This window comes from Brachycentrus maculatus, unplaced genomic scaffold (assembly GCF_059751285.1).
Source record: "Brachycentrus maculatus isolate JH-2025_06_01 unplaced genomic scaffold, ASM5975128v1 h1tg000813l, whole genome shotgun sequence".
Lineage (NCBI taxonomy): Eukaryota > Metazoa > Arthropoda > Insecta > Trichoptera > Brachycentridae > Brachycentrus > Brachycentrus maculatus.
This window is the reverse complement of record NW_028281541.1, coordinates 7,551-25,238: the sequence shown is the minus strand read 5'-3', so window position 1 is coordinate 25,238 and position 17,688 is coordinate 7,551. Positions and strand designations below refer to the sequence as shown.

The 17,688-nt window shown below is 27.9% G+C and overlaps 1 protein-coding gene across 1 annotated transcript in view; it reads left to right on the top strand.

Annotated features, from left to right (window-relative positions):
- The window catches only part of LOC148300151 (multidrug resistance protein homolog 49-like), a 37,289-nt gene extending 33,908 nt beyond the window's left edge, over positions 1-3,381 (top strand). The window contains exons 23-24 of the mRNA XM_088275180.1: positions 119-227; positions 1,869-3,381. Of these exons, the coding sequence (XP_088131306.1) occupies positions 119-227; positions 1,869-1,993 (234 nt within the window). The 3' untranslated portion in view covers positions 1,994-3,381. The remainder of the gene's footprint in view (positions 1-118; positions 228-1,868) is intronic.
- Positions 3,382-17,688: the final 14,307 nt, after the last annotated feature.

The following is a 17,688-nucleotide window of genomic DNA, read 5'->3' as shown; positions in this document are numbered from 1 at the left end:
CATACGGGCCAGACATTCTGGCACGATTCTAGAAGGCAGCTCCGTGGTACGTATAACACTTATAGCTATTATTTTCCCATAGTAAGGACACTTTATTAATTTATTATTGTCATTTCAGCTGGTGCAACAAGCATTAGATGTGGCCAAGGAAGGAAGAACTTGTATCACCATAGCCCACCGTCTTTCCACTATACAAAATGCTGATCTCATTTGCGTTATAGATAAAGGTATAAAAAAAAGCGTGCTTATAGTTCAAAAAAGATATTTCACATATCGTTCACTCCTTTCAACGTCATATATTGAAAATCGTCAATTTTCAGTTGTGCATATTTTCGGAATGCCCAGAAAATGTACTATATCCCAGCAAAAGAAGCATATTTTTAACTTAATATTTGCCCGCTATAGAGCAGAAAGTGTTGTTTTTGCATTTAGAAAAAAAAAATGTTTAATTATTTTTTTAAGTATACTTAATATTTTTCAAATGGAGAAAAACCTTCAGGTTTTACCTAAAAAGATCTGTTGCACAGTTAAAAGGTTAATAAGTGGCTTGATACTTATTTTTAATACATTTGATTTTATTCTTAAACTTTAAAAACGATCTCCTGAAAAATCAAGGTCTTTTATTCATGACGTTGTTGAAAGGAGTGAGCGATATGTTTTTGAATACCATCATGGTTTAGTTCATAAATATGTATTTAAAAAAATTAAAATATTATTATCTAGCCATACCCAGCTGCGCGTTACTGTGGTTCAGTCTGGTTAAATGTAAAGGAAAGAAAACAAATTTCCTATGTTTATAATTTCACAGCGATTGAAAAATATTTAAAATCTATTATTGATTGATTTTGCATTAACTTTGTGGAACATGCATCTCTTTACGACTCCTATCCTGACTATGAGTATTTGAAATATTGATCATGCCATGTTTTACTCGGCCTTTCTCTGCTTGTATTTTTATCAACTTTAGCCTCATGATTACCATTCTTCTCTCACTTATCGTTCTACATATTCAAACAATATTAACACACCTTTCTTATTTATTGTAACTGCAGACAGTTGGTAGAATTCCATATTGAATTGTTGGGTAATATATCCAAAATAAAGCAAGGTTTGTTGGATTGAATTCTACATTTATTTATGTACATGTTAATACGTGACGCGTTTTATCTTCTTAGGACATTATCAAACACATTGTTTGTTGTGTGAATTAGTTTTTGATAATGTCAGTGAGTGTTTGATAGTGTCCTAAGAAGACGAAACGCGTCACGTATTAACATATACATAAATTAATGTAGAATTCAATCCAACAAACCTTGTTTTATTTTTTTATTTTGGATATATTACCCAACAACACCTTTCTTAAATGAATGGATAATGCTTTTCTCAGCCTTGCACCCTTTCCTTATATCACCATTGGAACATCTACCATACATTATTTTGCCGCACTGAGAGATCTCATTCCGACTGCATTCAGTCAACTTTTAAGCTTCTTTTGTCAACTCCGTGCTTCACTACCATACATTAGGCTTAAAACCATGACTCTGTTGCTTATAATGTCAGTAAATTTACTGTCCGCCTCCGTAGTGTAATGGTCAGCATGCTCGCCTACCGTTCTGGAGGTCCCGGGTTCGATTCCCAGGGGGGTTTAATAAATAAGTGATTTTTTCACTCTAATATTTATTCAATATTACACTGGACTGGTACCTGAAGTGGAGGGCTGATCACCTTTCCTTCATGTGTAATCGATCGAGATAACACTGCGTTTATATGAAGCAGTGCCCTATGCACCATTGGGGTGCAGTAAGGGATTTATTATTTTATTATTATTAAATTTACATTTTATGTTATTTTTTTTATTATTTTTCCAGGGAAAGTAGCCGAAAAGGGAACACATCAAGAATTACTAGCGAAGAAGGGACTCTATGCAGAATTATACTCCATGCAAGCTCTTGCGATGGACAGTGGTACTACTAAGCCAAGTAACGAAGCGTAGAAATATGTTATAATAAGGAAACCAAAATCGTTGGCCCAATTTAGGCTGCATAAGTTAAACAGGATGTGACAAGATATACAGTGCCAGCTCGCTAATCCGAATCTTGCAGTGAGTCGCACGGATCAGGGAATCGTTCGGATTACTAAGTGTTTTGAGGAAAATGAGAGAAAAATAGGAAATTTCTTATTATAAAAATGCTCTTTATTTTACAAGATTATTTAGGTACTGAACGAATAATTAAGAAATTTAATGTTTTATTGATGTAATTTAGAACCGGTCCCACTATTTAGCTCTCTCCGTTCTTTAAGATTTGGCTCAAACAAGCAGCTCGGTCAATAAAGAAGATGGCTTTATTTAAAATCTGGCCCAATTGATTAGCTGGCTCAATTAAGCGGCTGGCCCAATTAGGCGGCTGGCCCAATTAAGCGGCTGGCCCAATTAAGCAGCTGGCCCAACTAGGCGGCTGGCCCAATTAAGCAGCTGGCCCAATTAAGCAGCTGGCCCAATTAAGCAGCTGGCTCAATTAAGCGGCTGGTTCAATTAAGCGGCTGGCCCAATTAAGCAGCTGGTTTAAATAAATAAAACTCCCTTTTTAGCTATTGGAAATAATGTGTAACAGGTCGAATTTAGCGACTGGTCCAAATAAGCGGCAAGCCCAACAAATAACTGGCCCAAATGAACAGCTGGTTTAAATAAGCAGCTGGTCCAAATTAACCGCTTGGCCCAATAAAGCGACTGGTCCAATTAAGCGACTGGTCCAATAAGCATCTGGTTCAATTAACCATCTGGCCCAATTAAGCGGCTGGCCCTATTAAGCATCTGGTTCAACTAACCATATGGTCCAATTTAGCGGCTGGTCCAAAAAATCGACAGAAATGACCATTTTTTCGTATCAAATTTAACATATTCCTATAGCTATTACATGAATCTTCATCAGATTCAAGATCGCATAGTTTTCATCTCAGTATTAAAATTGGACTTTTAACTGACGCCGAACACGTGTTCACTTCAATATAATTTATATTGACTAAGAATTTATTTGTTTTTTTTTAAAGAAAAAAACATTCCAAAGATGACTTTGTATTTTTGTACTATGGTATTAACTAGATTTTAAATTTTAACCGTAAGTAGTAATAGAGTATTTTTTACATTTAAAAATTAACGTCTAGTGTTTTAGACGGATATTATATGAATTATTCGTGAATTGAAGTGCTCATATCTTGCGATGAATTAATATTTTCCTCTATAATATATTCATAAATATTCTACACTATATTAATTTTTTTAAAGTTCTATGTATGCAACAATCGAATATGTATTTTTACATATAGTGCTGCCATCTTTCGAGCACTTTTCGAAGTAAATAGCTTTTTCCACTCCAACCTAGATATTATATATATATATATATATATATATATATATATATATATATATATATATATATATATATATATATATATATATATATATATATATATATATATATATATATATATATATATATATATATATATATATATATATATATATATATATATATATATATATATATATATATATATATATATATATATATATATATATATATATATATATATATATATATATATATATATATATATATATATATATATATATATATATATATATATATATATATATATATATATATATATATATATATATATATATATATATATATATATATATATATATATATATATATATATATATATATATATATATATATATATATATATATATATATATATATATATATATATATATATATATATATATATATATATATATATATATATATATATATATATATATATATATATATATATATATATATATATATATATATATATATATATATATATATATATATATATATATATATATATATATATATATATATATATATATATATATATATATATATATATATATATATATATATATATATATATATATATATATATATATATATATATATATATATATATATATATATATATATATATATATATATATATATATATATATATATATATATATATATATATATATATATATATATATATATATATATATATATATATATATATATATATATATATATATATATATATATATATATATATATATATATATATATGTATATATATATATATAATTTAATATAAACCATCTCATAATATCTTTCTTACATTGATAATGCTTATCTCAGCTTTGCACCCTTTCCTTATATTACCATTGTAACTTCTACTACACATGGTTTTGCCGCACTGAGAGATCGCATTCCTTCGAGTCTTCTTTCATTCTTCTCCTACCAACTCCATTCATTAGATTAAATTATTTTTGTGTACTTCCAGTTCAGCTTTCGCTGCATTTGCTATAACTGATTTCAGTGCACCATTTACTCTGTTTCCAGCAGTATTCTTATATTAAGTTAGAAAAGTAATTTTAAGGTTTATATATATATATATATATATATATATATATATATATATATATATATATATATATATATATATATATATATATATATTTATATATATAAATATATATATTATATATATATATATATATATATATATATATATATATATATATATATATATATATATATATATATATATATATATATATATATATATTGTCATAATTTATTTTTAGTTTAAATACAATACTTTAATTTGTACATGTTTCTTACTTTTAAGTTTTTATATGTAAGATAAAATTGTGATCATTTTTCCTGTTACATTGATATCCACTTGTATTAAGAAATATTATAAAATAATAAATAAATTGTACAAAAAAATATGATTTTATTTATCACTGTAAGGAGTGTGGGTATGTTGGTGACAGATTGGGGACAACAACATAGCCGCAATCGTGTGGGTACCCGCATAGTCTGGCAGGGGTATTTTAGATTTGTGTCTCCAAGAAAATAGTCTTACTTAGAGCTACCTAGTAGTACTTATTTATAATAAACCAATGTCGAAGAGAGAGAAGAAAAGTAGAGTCGAAGTACGATGTATCACTGATCATCTGGTGGATGGAAATATCACCTTAGTGAATGAAAATCACTTGTTGCAGTGGCAGAGTCTGGTTAAATGGAATAGAAACAAATACATTTTGAAACGATTCAATTTTTGAAAATAAGTATCTACAACATTTTAAGTGTGTCCAAATACTCGTTCAAAAAATCTGGATTGTCTCCAATTATCTGGTCAAATTATAAGCTTAAATAATAAAAATGAAAATGGTATATTCTGGCGTTTCTCATGTGTGTGATTATAATCCAGGATTCAGACCTCATATTCTAATATAAGAGTTTCTGCTTAGTAAAAAGCTTCTTTACATCTCGCCAATAGATGTTTCTAGTGAAGTTCTAGTGATTCAAGAACAAGGTTTCTAAATTGGTTCATATATATATAGAACTTCCAAGAATTTGAGTAGTGTGGTTGTCAATAATGGGTAGAATTGTACTCGTGTGTAAAGTGATCACTTAAACCAGCCTATGACGGTCGTCAGCCCCGTAAATGCAAAGACTTCCATATTCTTCTTCATCTTAGATGGGACGTTAAAAAATAAAATAAATATTAGTGATTTAATAGGTATTTAATATTACCCTGGACTGGTCTCTGAAGGGCAAAAGTGGTGACTTTGCTTTCATATAAGTAATGATCAAGATAACACTGCGTCAATACGATGTAGTGCCCTATGCACCATTGGGTGCGGATAAGAGTAAGAAGACATATTTCTTGGTGGAGTTGCATTTTATATAATAAAACAACAACTATGTAGTACTTGCCTTAATTTTTTTTGAACAGTGACCGGGTTTCGTCGTTACCGAATTTATCGGACTGGTGATTAGGGCTATATGTTTGTTGTTTTATTATATAATTTCATAATGCTTATGAAGCGATGAAATTGTGATTTAGTTGCGTAATATTTGTGAAGCATGGAGTTGGTAAAAGAAGGATGAACGTAGAAATGTAAGGTGTGTTGCGATTGTTTGGGCCTGTGAATGAATGAAGAAAATACACTAAAACAATTTTATAAGGCTAATGTGGTTGGTGTAATAGATGCAGAGGAAGACCGATGAAAACTTGTCTAGTAATCAAGTATCTTAAATACTTGAGAGTGGTCAGGTCAGGAGTCGGAATAATTGGAGGGTATGTATGAGGAGATTCATATATATATATGTACATTTATCGCTCACTCCTTTCAACAACGTCATATATCAAAAATCGTCAATTTTCAGTTGTGCATGTTTTTGAAAAATGTAGAAAATGTACTATATCCCAGCAAAAGCGGCATATTTTTAACTTAATATTTACCCGCTACAGGGCAGAAAGTGTTGTTTTTGCATTTTGATGAAAATGTATTGTTTAATTATTTTTTAAAATATACTTAATGTTTTTCAAATTGAGAAAAAACCTTCAGGTTTTACCTAAAGAGATCTGTTGCATAGTAAAAAGTTCAATGAGTGGCTTGATATTTAATTTTGATACATATTATTATATTGACTTTAAAAACGATCGCCTGAAAAATCAAGTTTTTTTTAAATATACTTTTGGCATTGTTAAAATGAGTGAGCGATATGGGAGAGGCGAAGATTGCCTTCGAAGACAGATCGGTGTGGCGTTTAAATTCTCTCTGCCTACCCCTGCGGAAAGTCGGTGAGTCAAATAAAACACGTGTTAACTGAAATACATTTTTTATTTTGAATTACATAGGTTAATCTCGGCCACGTTTCATAAATATTTTTTATACTTATAATTCAATAAATACGTTATGATATTTACCTTCCTATATATATATATTTTAAAATACGGTATCATGCTAATATACTTTTTCAATACAATAACTTGCTTGTATGATAAAAAAAAAACTCTTTTATAATCTTGTCTATCCCTCTATTGCAAATTTTCACCTTGCATTAATTAAAACATCTAAAATCTATATATATACTATAACACTTATTTACAGAAACTGCATGATCTAAAAAAAAAACAATCAAAATATGCATGGTAACTACTAAAGCGTATGTCAAAACATCATTTTTAACATTTTCATTAAAAAAACAAGAAGTTTCCATTAAATCACATTTAATGGTCAGTTCTCTTTATCACCTCAATTAAAAATAAATCAAGAATATACCATTATTTTTTTTTAATGTTTTGAAACGTAAAAATGAGAAGATATCCAAAATATGTATGATAACTACTAAAGCGAATGTTGAAACAATATTTTGTAACATTTCCAATCAAACATAATTAAATAATTCCAATTAAAAATAAAACAAGAATATACCTTTTATGTATTAAAATTTGAAAAATGAGAACAAAATGAAAATCAGTTTTTACTTTTTCATAAATTATTGAGTTCCTGTCTGAATGCTTTGTTTTTCTATCATCACCTTTAAATTATGATGTTATTTTTACATTTTAAATATGCAAAACATAGTAGATGGTTCAAAATTACCACACACTTTTAAATTGTTAGTTGTTTATGGTATTTGTGTTATTAAACGCTTTCTTTTTATGGAAACACACATTGATAATTGATAAAACACCATTGATTTATGAGGTTATTTTTACATTTTAAAACGCAATAAAGAGTAATCAATTAAAAATCATCATATAATTTTTTAATGATTGATTCTTTTTATCAATTTATTATTGTAAACTCATTCTTTATATTTTTTTTGGAAAAACATACAAATCAATTAATTTTGTAGTGATTACGTTTTTCTACGTTAAAAAAAGAGGAGATAATTTCTAGATGGTATATTCCTTTTTTTTATATTTGTGCTTGTAAATTTTTTGTTTTTATGGAAACATACATCACAAACACCATAAAATCATGTTATTTTATTTAAAATATTTTTTTAAAACATAAAAATGTAGACATTAAAAATCACCATATGCTGTCATTAATGCAATTTTTTTTTTTATATTTGTGCTTATAAATTCTATGTATCTAAAGAAACACACGTTAGTGAAATTCGTTTATAGAAACATGTTAATATATTTTACATACTCTCGTTATTTTGATTTTACAAATTGGAATACAATAAAATGATGTCGGTAACGAACCAAACCGAAAAACCAGTCTGATGATGTCGGTAAAGACGAAACCCGGTCGCTGGTCAAATAAAAATAAAGTGGAAAAGCTAAAAATATTGGTTTTAATGTAATAATATATTAAAAATAAGAATATACCATTAAATCAATTTACCATTTCTTCATGGTGAATGCTGTTTTACTTTATATTGCAAGAAAACATTTTAAATTTTTGCGAATTTTTTTCACACACACTCATTTTATATTTTATTTTACACAATGGAATGCAATTAAACAAGAATATACCATTAAACAATTTAAATTTTTGAATGTTGAGTTCTCTATTTCTTGTTCTTGGGCGAAAACGTTTTCTTTTTACATACACATGACAGATTTTCACACAGAAAAATGATATAAAAACAAATTAAATTTTTCTAAAAAAAATCATTTGATATTATAATTCCATGAAATATTCGATAAAATTGAAGTTTTGGATTTGATTTTATACAAGTTAGTAATTTGATAGATTTTCTTCTTTTTGAAAATGTCAGTTTGCATATTTTAAAAATACATCTGTAAGTCAAATATATTGTAATTTCCATACTTAATTGTCTTAAGCCTTAATTTTAAAATTTAATAAATAATTTTACAAATACTATACCTATATAAATATGTATATAAATTCTAAATAAGGTAACTTTTGATATAAATATTCACACTATTATCCGTATTCAAATATGTTGTTGACCTTCCAGGAGTACAATAATTGATGTCCAACTTTCTCTGGGGATTGATTTTTTTTTTATCTTTGTATTATGAAGATACAAATAATATAAAAATTATTTAAATAAAGAATAAAGCTCACCATCTCTAGGTTTTATTTTATGACAAAGTTAAATACAAATATCCACAGATGTCATAACTATACAAATTATATCATATCAACTGACAGATAGACTTGGACGTTCATTAACGTCGATACTCCTTTGTGGAAAATTCGCACCGACGTTCATTTACGTCCATACTCCCGGAAAGGTTGATATTTGACCCAGTAACGAAAACTTCATACATATATATATATATATATATATATATATATATATATATATATATATATATATATATATATATATATATATATATATATATATATATATATATATATATATATATATATTTATATATGTTTATATATATATATATATATATATATATAAATATATATATATATATATATATATATATATATATATATATATATATATATATATATAATGGAAAATCACAAAGTTAGTGCTTCAAATATAAATTCCAAAAAAATATGGATGTGGCTTGTTTTAAAATTTAAGGATAAATGTACGGGGTATATCCACAGTTTGTCAAATTAACGTAATGTGCTTCAAGAAAAAAAAAACAATCTTTTAAATAAACATGATTTCAGAGTGGTTTTTATTTTAGAGAAAAATATTATTTCATTAACACAATTATTCTTCAAACCCTTATCCGAACCCGTTGGTGCAAAGGGCACTGCATCATATAAACGCAGTGTTATCTTGATCGCTTTACATATTAAGGAAAGGCGATCAGCCCTCCGATTCAGGTACACCAGTACAGGGTAATATTGAGTAAATATTGTAACGAAAAATCACTTATTTTCATTTGACCCCCCCTGAGAATCGAACCAGAGACCTCCAGTATGGTAGCCAAGCGTGCTGACTAATACATTTTTAAAGAAATCGTTAATTTAATTCGGCTTTTTAGTTCAAAAAATAATAATACATAAACATTAAAATAACAAATTTTCCGATGAAATCACAAATTCATTTTCATTAAGTTGGATAATACAGTATCGAACAGATTAATTGCAAAATTTTTTTAAAAATTATTTTCAACACCCTCTAAATTGTTTTTGGGGTGTTTCTCTTATTATGAACCAGGGCTGCTTCTTTCAGTGACCGAGATGATGAATAGCGAGAAGTGTCACCCAATTCTACTGGAAAAGATACTACCAGAGATACAAAAACGAATCTCAAATGGTAATAGAATATTTCAGAAGGATTTAACCCCCTGCCACAAATCCAAAAAAAATGATGAAATTTTTCACACAAAAGCAATGAACTGTGTTGGACTGGTCAAAAATTTTGCCAGACATAATCATAGTTGAAAATCTATCGGCAATCTGTAAGAATCGGCTCTCCAAAATTGATTGCACTACGGTGGAAAATCTCATTTTGTCCATAATTCAGGTATGGTTTCGAGACGAGAAAATGGCATCCACGTGCCAAAACATTATAAAATAAGAGTAAAACCATTGATTGAGCCCAAAAGAGATCATATTAAATATAAAATTAGTGATATAATTAACAAACAAAAGATTTTACAAACTTCTTACGAAAATACAGCAAAAAAAGTTTTGTTTCAATTAATCTGTTCGAAACTGTATTACCCAATCATTCAAAATTGAATTTCCTTCTACCAACTGTCTGCAGTTACAGTAAATAAATCATTTTTATTCTCTCTAAACAAATGATGAAATCCAATGTGAAAAGTAAATTCGTATCATCGAAATATGATGTAAACCAGTGATGAATTAATAATATTTTTTAAGCTCTTCCTTTGCACATTGATGTCTAAAGGCGATCTATTATTTAAAACATCTATTTACCATTGATTATAACACTTTTCTATTTTATTATTTGGCCACGATGTCGTTTAAAAATATTTCCCTTTATTTAAATAAAATACTATACACAATATTGATGTAATGAATTTATTCACAATAAACGATATTCTTACATACTTATTTATTTTTTATAAAAACGTCAGTAATATAAGTAAATAACCACTCACCGAGATTTTAATTTCTACCGGTTTGGAGACGTACCCGTCTCTTCGTCAGGACAATCACTACCACAGCATGCAAACAATACTACCCGTGACTACCATAGCACTATTTACACACTTAAAACTACACAAAATGTTTCAGACATGCGATTTTTGGTCGACCCGAAGACCAAGATGCACTAAGGGTTGCAGCACAAACATGCGTTAAAAGCCGAGGTGAAACATGCACTTTGACCTCGGCTACAAAGCCTGACCTCGGCGACAAAATGCATGTTTGACCTTTGCTCTTAACGCATGTTTGTGCTGCAACCCTTAGTGCATGTTGGTCATCTGGTCGACCAAAAATCGCATGTGTCAAACATTTTGTATAGTTTTAAGTGTGTAAATAGTGCTATGGTAGTGAAGGGTAGTATTGTTTGCATGCTGTAGTAGTGATTGTCCTGACGAAGAGACGGTTACGTCTCGAAACCGGTAGACATAAAAATCTCGGTGGGTAGTTATATACTTATTTAACTAACATTTTTTGTAAAAAATAAATAAGTAAAAATGACTAACCACAAAGTAAATGCTTTAAATATTAATATTGAGGATACTCTAACTGATTAAAATATTAAAATTAAATACTTATACAACACCGTTTTTATTGAGTTAATTAATTTCATTAATTGATTCCGCAGTCAATTTGTGGTAAATACTATCCATTTTAATAAAAGTTTTACTTGGTAAATACCACTATTTCTTAAAATCTACTGTGACACGTATTTCGATGCATTCCGCATCATTTTCAAACATCGTATTTGAAAATCCCGATGTGAAAATCACCGGTGTTTGAAAATGACGTGGAACGCATCGAAATACGTGTAACAGTAGATTTTAAGCAATAGTGGTATTTAATTAGTAACTCTTTAATTAAAAATCAATTTATTAATGTTAACACGACTAGTTTCGAGAACTACAGATGTTCTAATTTAGAACTGGTCGTGTTTACATTAATAAACATAAATTCATGGTCTTTCTTATAGAAGTGTTTTATTGTTGTATTTAAATCATCATTTTATTACTGAAATTAAATGGTAAATCATTAAATAATATATTTGAAATTTTTTAAATTAATTTGTTTTATTTTTTTGTAATCATATATCCACTGGACCCAAAAGAAAATAAATTGTCAAGATAGGAATATGAGCGTCTTATGACCGTTTATATGCTGGTTTAATTGATCACTTCAAACACTCGAAAACCTTCACCATTCTACCCATAATTGACAACAATAATTTTCAAATATCTAACTTTGTATATATATATTTCAGTAACAAAAATTTCACTAAACCTTATACGCTTAAAATGGTGCACGAGGCACTGCATTACATCGACATAAATCATAAATTACACGAAGGTAAGATGATCTGACCTACGCTACAAGAACTAGTCCAAGGTAATATCGAATCAATTTTAATGAAACAAATTACTATGATTCATTTTAACTACCCTGGGAATTGAATTTTTGCACTGTAGACTAACATGGAAACCACTACACTATGGAGGTGGACAAGAATTACTCTATTTTTATACATTCAAGCATGGTAGAGGTTGGAATGTACAAAGTGATCTCTTAAGCCAGCCAATGTCAAGTCGGACTTCTATATTCCAATCTTACAAAAGATGCTTATGTTTAGTCCCAATATATGTATATATATATATATATATATATATATATATATATATATATATATATATATATATATATATATATATATATATATATATATATATATATATATATATATATATATATATATATATGTATATAAATATATATAATTTCTAGTAAGTTTCATGGCTTCATCGTATATGTTGTCAAATTATGGTGAATTTTTGGTATAATATAATAAAATAAAAACATTTGATTTCAAAATAGATAAATAAGTGATATTCAAGCACTATTAAAACACATTATGACTATCAGTAAATTATCGATACAATACAAATAATTTGTGGGCAAAAAATATTGTATTTTCCCAACCGACCCTTATATAGCAACCATACTATTAATAATATATTTAAATTTAAAATACACTTACTATGTAGTCTTAAAATGTAGCGAATTGCAGTAGATCTACCCATTTTAGTGAAACACGTGTTTCTCACACTCGAAAACTTTAAAATACTATACAATACAATTGTGTTTTTTGTAGTCCGTCTGAATTGTCCGTGCGTGAGGTTCCACGTGAACACAGTGTGTATAAAATACTCTTTTTAAATGTGTAACTGAACAGATTACACTAAATATTCTACATATGATAATAATTTAATGTAGTACAGCGATGTTATGATGAGGGTCACTCGCATTTATACAGTGAAATCACTTAAAGTCAGTGAAAAAAATAAATAATGGGTTCACCATCTTTAAACAATGATTGTCTCCTTAATTTTTTTTAAATAAATTATTTTACAACGTCTTAAAGTGTATTTTGGCATTGTTAACTTTGTGGTATGGTAATTTGCTAACGTAACACTCTCCTTATCAGTCATCCTTCACTTTCTGTAATACCACTTAAAAATACTACCAGTCTATAGTTCTACTAAAGATGGAATAGTTATTCAGAAACCGGAGGTAGTGTTTTTAAATGGTTCAAGTGGTAAAACATATAAGTTAAGATTAAGTGGTATTACAAAGAGTTCATTTTGTGTAATATCACTTAAAACATAACAAGTCTACAATTCAAATGATGATGGAATGAATGTTCCGAACTCGGTAGTCGTGAAGTAGTTTTAAGTGGTATTACACAAAGCGAACGATGAGTGATAAGGGACGTTTTTTAGTGTGTCCGAATCCTTGTTCACAAATCTGTGTTTGTTCATTCAGGAATTATTTTTAAGTTATTTTTATAATATTAAAAATGTCAAAATTTTAGTATTTTTTCACTTTTTTATGTACATTTATACTCATTAAAAATACTTTTTGGCAATTACTGTTTGTTTTTACTGATAAAATTATTTCAGCGAGAACATTTTTTTTAGTTTTGGGAGTTGCATTTATTTTTTAACAGAGTTTAAAGATCATTAAGTGGATTTTTGTTTCTTCTATGTAACTCAAAAAAGATGTTTTTATTTCAATCTGTGTTGGGAACAAGAGAAATAATCTATTGTGTGTCAATCAAGAACTTCTCGGCAGAGATATAAAAGATTTTTTTAGATGGGATTTGCATTTATTATATACTTTGCTTTTTACTTACAAAGTTTATAGATCATTAAGTGAATTTTTGTTTCTTCTAACTAATTCAATATGTTTTTATTTGAATCTGTGTTGGGAACAGGAGGGATAATCTAGTGTGGGCCAATCAGGAACTTGACAGCAGAGATTAAAATGATTACCGCGCATACCCTAACAGATACCATTTACGTTATTTTAAAAAGACAATTAAAATTAATTTATTTTAATTTAATACAAAGGTAACCTTCGATTAAATTTTGCCTGGTGGATTCGATAATTTGCAAAATTGATAGCCTAATATGCTAACGAGTGACCATATCTGCTGTTACGAAAGTATGTTATAAAACCAATCACACACCAGTGCTATGATAAATGATGAAAGAATACAGAGTACACAAATACATGAAAATAGAGAGAGGTTAATAAAAATCTATCATCTTCCTTAGAAACACCTTTTGTTACCAGTTACAGTAGATATTTCTAAAATATTTCTGTGGCACATGCATATATATATAACATCATAGGCACTAAAGCGACCATCATTCTCTCTTTTTGACAAGAAACAAAGTAAGCGAGATGCGAGTAGTCTTATTTACACCAAGATTTAAAAACGAACAGTGAATGGAATTTAAAAAAAAGGCAAAACACATAACCCACTTATTGACAAATTCATAGAAAACATCCCAGTTTCTAAAATGTTTTCTGTGAATATTAATTCTCTCTGGTATGTAGACATTTTTAACAGCAAGACCATCGTGGATGGTAACCCAATTATGTACAGACTTTTAGTTGTTGTTTTTAAATTGAATGGAATAAATTTATAGTTTAATAATAGTTCTATCATATTTTATAATTAAAAACAATATTAAATAAACTTGACATTGGCAAATGCCATGTATTTCATGTGCAACGCCATTCTATATTTAAAAAAAAACCATCGTGGATGCTTTTTTTTTAAACTTCTTGTTCAAAGTTGAACACATCCAAACCACATAGACTTTTCTGCAATGTTTGTAAATCATGTATGTGTTTAAATAATTTTAACGTGGAAATGTAGAAAACTGTCACATGGATATTTATAACATATTTTTTTTCACGGAAAATATTCACCTGTTGATGGGAACATATCGCTCGCTCCTTTCAACAATTTCATTTTAGTTGTGCATGTTTTCGGAATGCCCAGAAAATGTACTATATCCCACTAAAAGCGGCATATTTTTAACTTAATATTTTCCCGCTACTGGGCAGAAAGTGTTATTTTTGCATTTTGAAGAAAAGGTACTGTTTAATTATTTTTTAAATATACTAAATATTTTACAAATGGAGAAAAAACCTTCAGGTTTTACCTAAAAAGATCTGTTGGACAGTAAAAAATTCAATAAGTGGCTTGATATTTATTTTTAATATATTTCATTGTATTCTTAAACTTTAAAAACGATTTCCTGAAAAATCTAGTTTTTTTAGTCGTGTTTACATAAACAAACTCTAACAGTGCTCTTATAAAAGTTTTAAACTTTATAATTAAATCATCATTATAAAGTACCCACAGGAAAAGCACTATTAAAATACAGGGTCGGAAAAAAAGGTTTGTTAAATTAATATATTTTTTCAATATTTAAATTTCAGTGTAAATAAGACTGTAGAAATATATGTTACAAGAATGTCTTCAATGAGAAATGCCGAAATTCACATCATACGCACACATATAAAATACTTATACAAAAAATAAGAATAATCCTATAGATACATAATTGTCAAGATAGCAATTGCTCAGTAGAATTATTTAATATTTTAACACTTTTTAATTTTTTCTCTAACAATACTTAATTTAATATAAATATAAACACATTGATCTGTATAACTGGGTTAAAATCTGTTCAAGATTAAAAGCAGGTTTAATTTTTTTTATCACTAAATTAAAATCGCGATAACACGCGAATGTTCAAGTTATAAATCAAAATATTTTTATCTAAAAAAAAAACAGTAAATTTTTTTCAAAAACACTTTTTAATATTGAAGATATGTTGTCAAAAGTTTTTTTATTCGTTCAGTCTAAAAATTTCATTTTTTGTAATTTTGAAGAGTTGAAATTCGGGAAAAAATGGAATTTTGTGAAAGTGAAAATAGATGTTGAAAAACACACAAAATTATTTGATTTTTGAACATAATTTACAGTACTGTGCTTGGGAAAATTTGACATTTATATATATACATATATATGCAGTGGAACCTCCCAAACGAGCGTAATTCGTTCCAGAATCTTACTCGTTAAGCGAAACTTTTTGTTTTGACTGTCGCAGAAGTCCCAGCTCACAAGAATACTAATCAGTGAAAGATGGACTTGTCCTTCCTTTGTAGCTCGCTGTGCGAAATGCCGCTCGTTAACTGATCAACTTCATATTTTTTTGTGCTCCTTAAGCGAATTACTCGTAATAAGAGGTGCTCGTTATCAGAGGATCCACTGTATATATGATTTTAAATCATATACCTAAAGCATACTATTATATAGAGGTAGAATTAATAAAAATATTAATTTGAAGGAAGATTTACATAGTTATAAAATATGTTGAATAAATATACGTACAAGGTATTTAGAAAGAAATTGTTATCGTATGTAGGTAGAGACAAGCTACGATAATTATGTTTCGCAATGAAAAATATATACTTTTTCAATAAAAATATGTATTATTTATGTAAGTGTAATAATAATAATTTATAGAAAAATTAAATGAAAGCACATTTTTTTAAATTTAGCACTAAGCTTATTTGAAATTATTCTTAAAAAAGGTGTAGGGAACATAATAAACCGATTTTTCCTGCGTTTTGAGATTTTTAAAAAATATTCGCAGTGCCAAACAAAAATGTTTTATTTTAATTACTAAAAAAGTACTATACATCTAGCATTGATTTCGTAATAAATACCTACATATTTAAACAAAACAAAAAATTAAAATATATTTTCTTTCTAAAAAAAGAATTTAGAAGGTATATCATTCTTATACGTTTTTTGATTCTTATTTTCTTAGTGATTACGTTAACGGATCTAATAAACGTTTTTTAATTGATATTATAATAATAATAGTAATTATCTACGTTACTAAATATTCTAAGGTCTATTTAGGTACATATTTTGAGAGAAAATAATATTTATTAAATGCATTTGAATAAGAAAGATTAATTGTTTTTTTAAGACAAAATTTATTTTTGATCAAAATAATTCTTATGAGAAAAAATATATATAATAGCAAAATAGAAGAAACAAAAATATGTAGTGCAATTTTTTTAATAATAAAAAATCCCTTATACACACCCCAATGGTGCATAGGGCACTGTTTCATATAAACGCAGTGTTATCTTGATCGTTTACACATGAAGGAAAGGTGATCAGCCCTCCGCTTCAGGTACCAGTCCAGGTTAATATTGAATAAATATTACAGTGACAAAATCACTAATATTTATTTGACCTTCCCTGGGAATCGAACCCGGGACCCCCAGAACGGTAGCCGAGCGTGCTGACCATTACACTACGCAGGCGGACAATTTTTTTGCTTTAG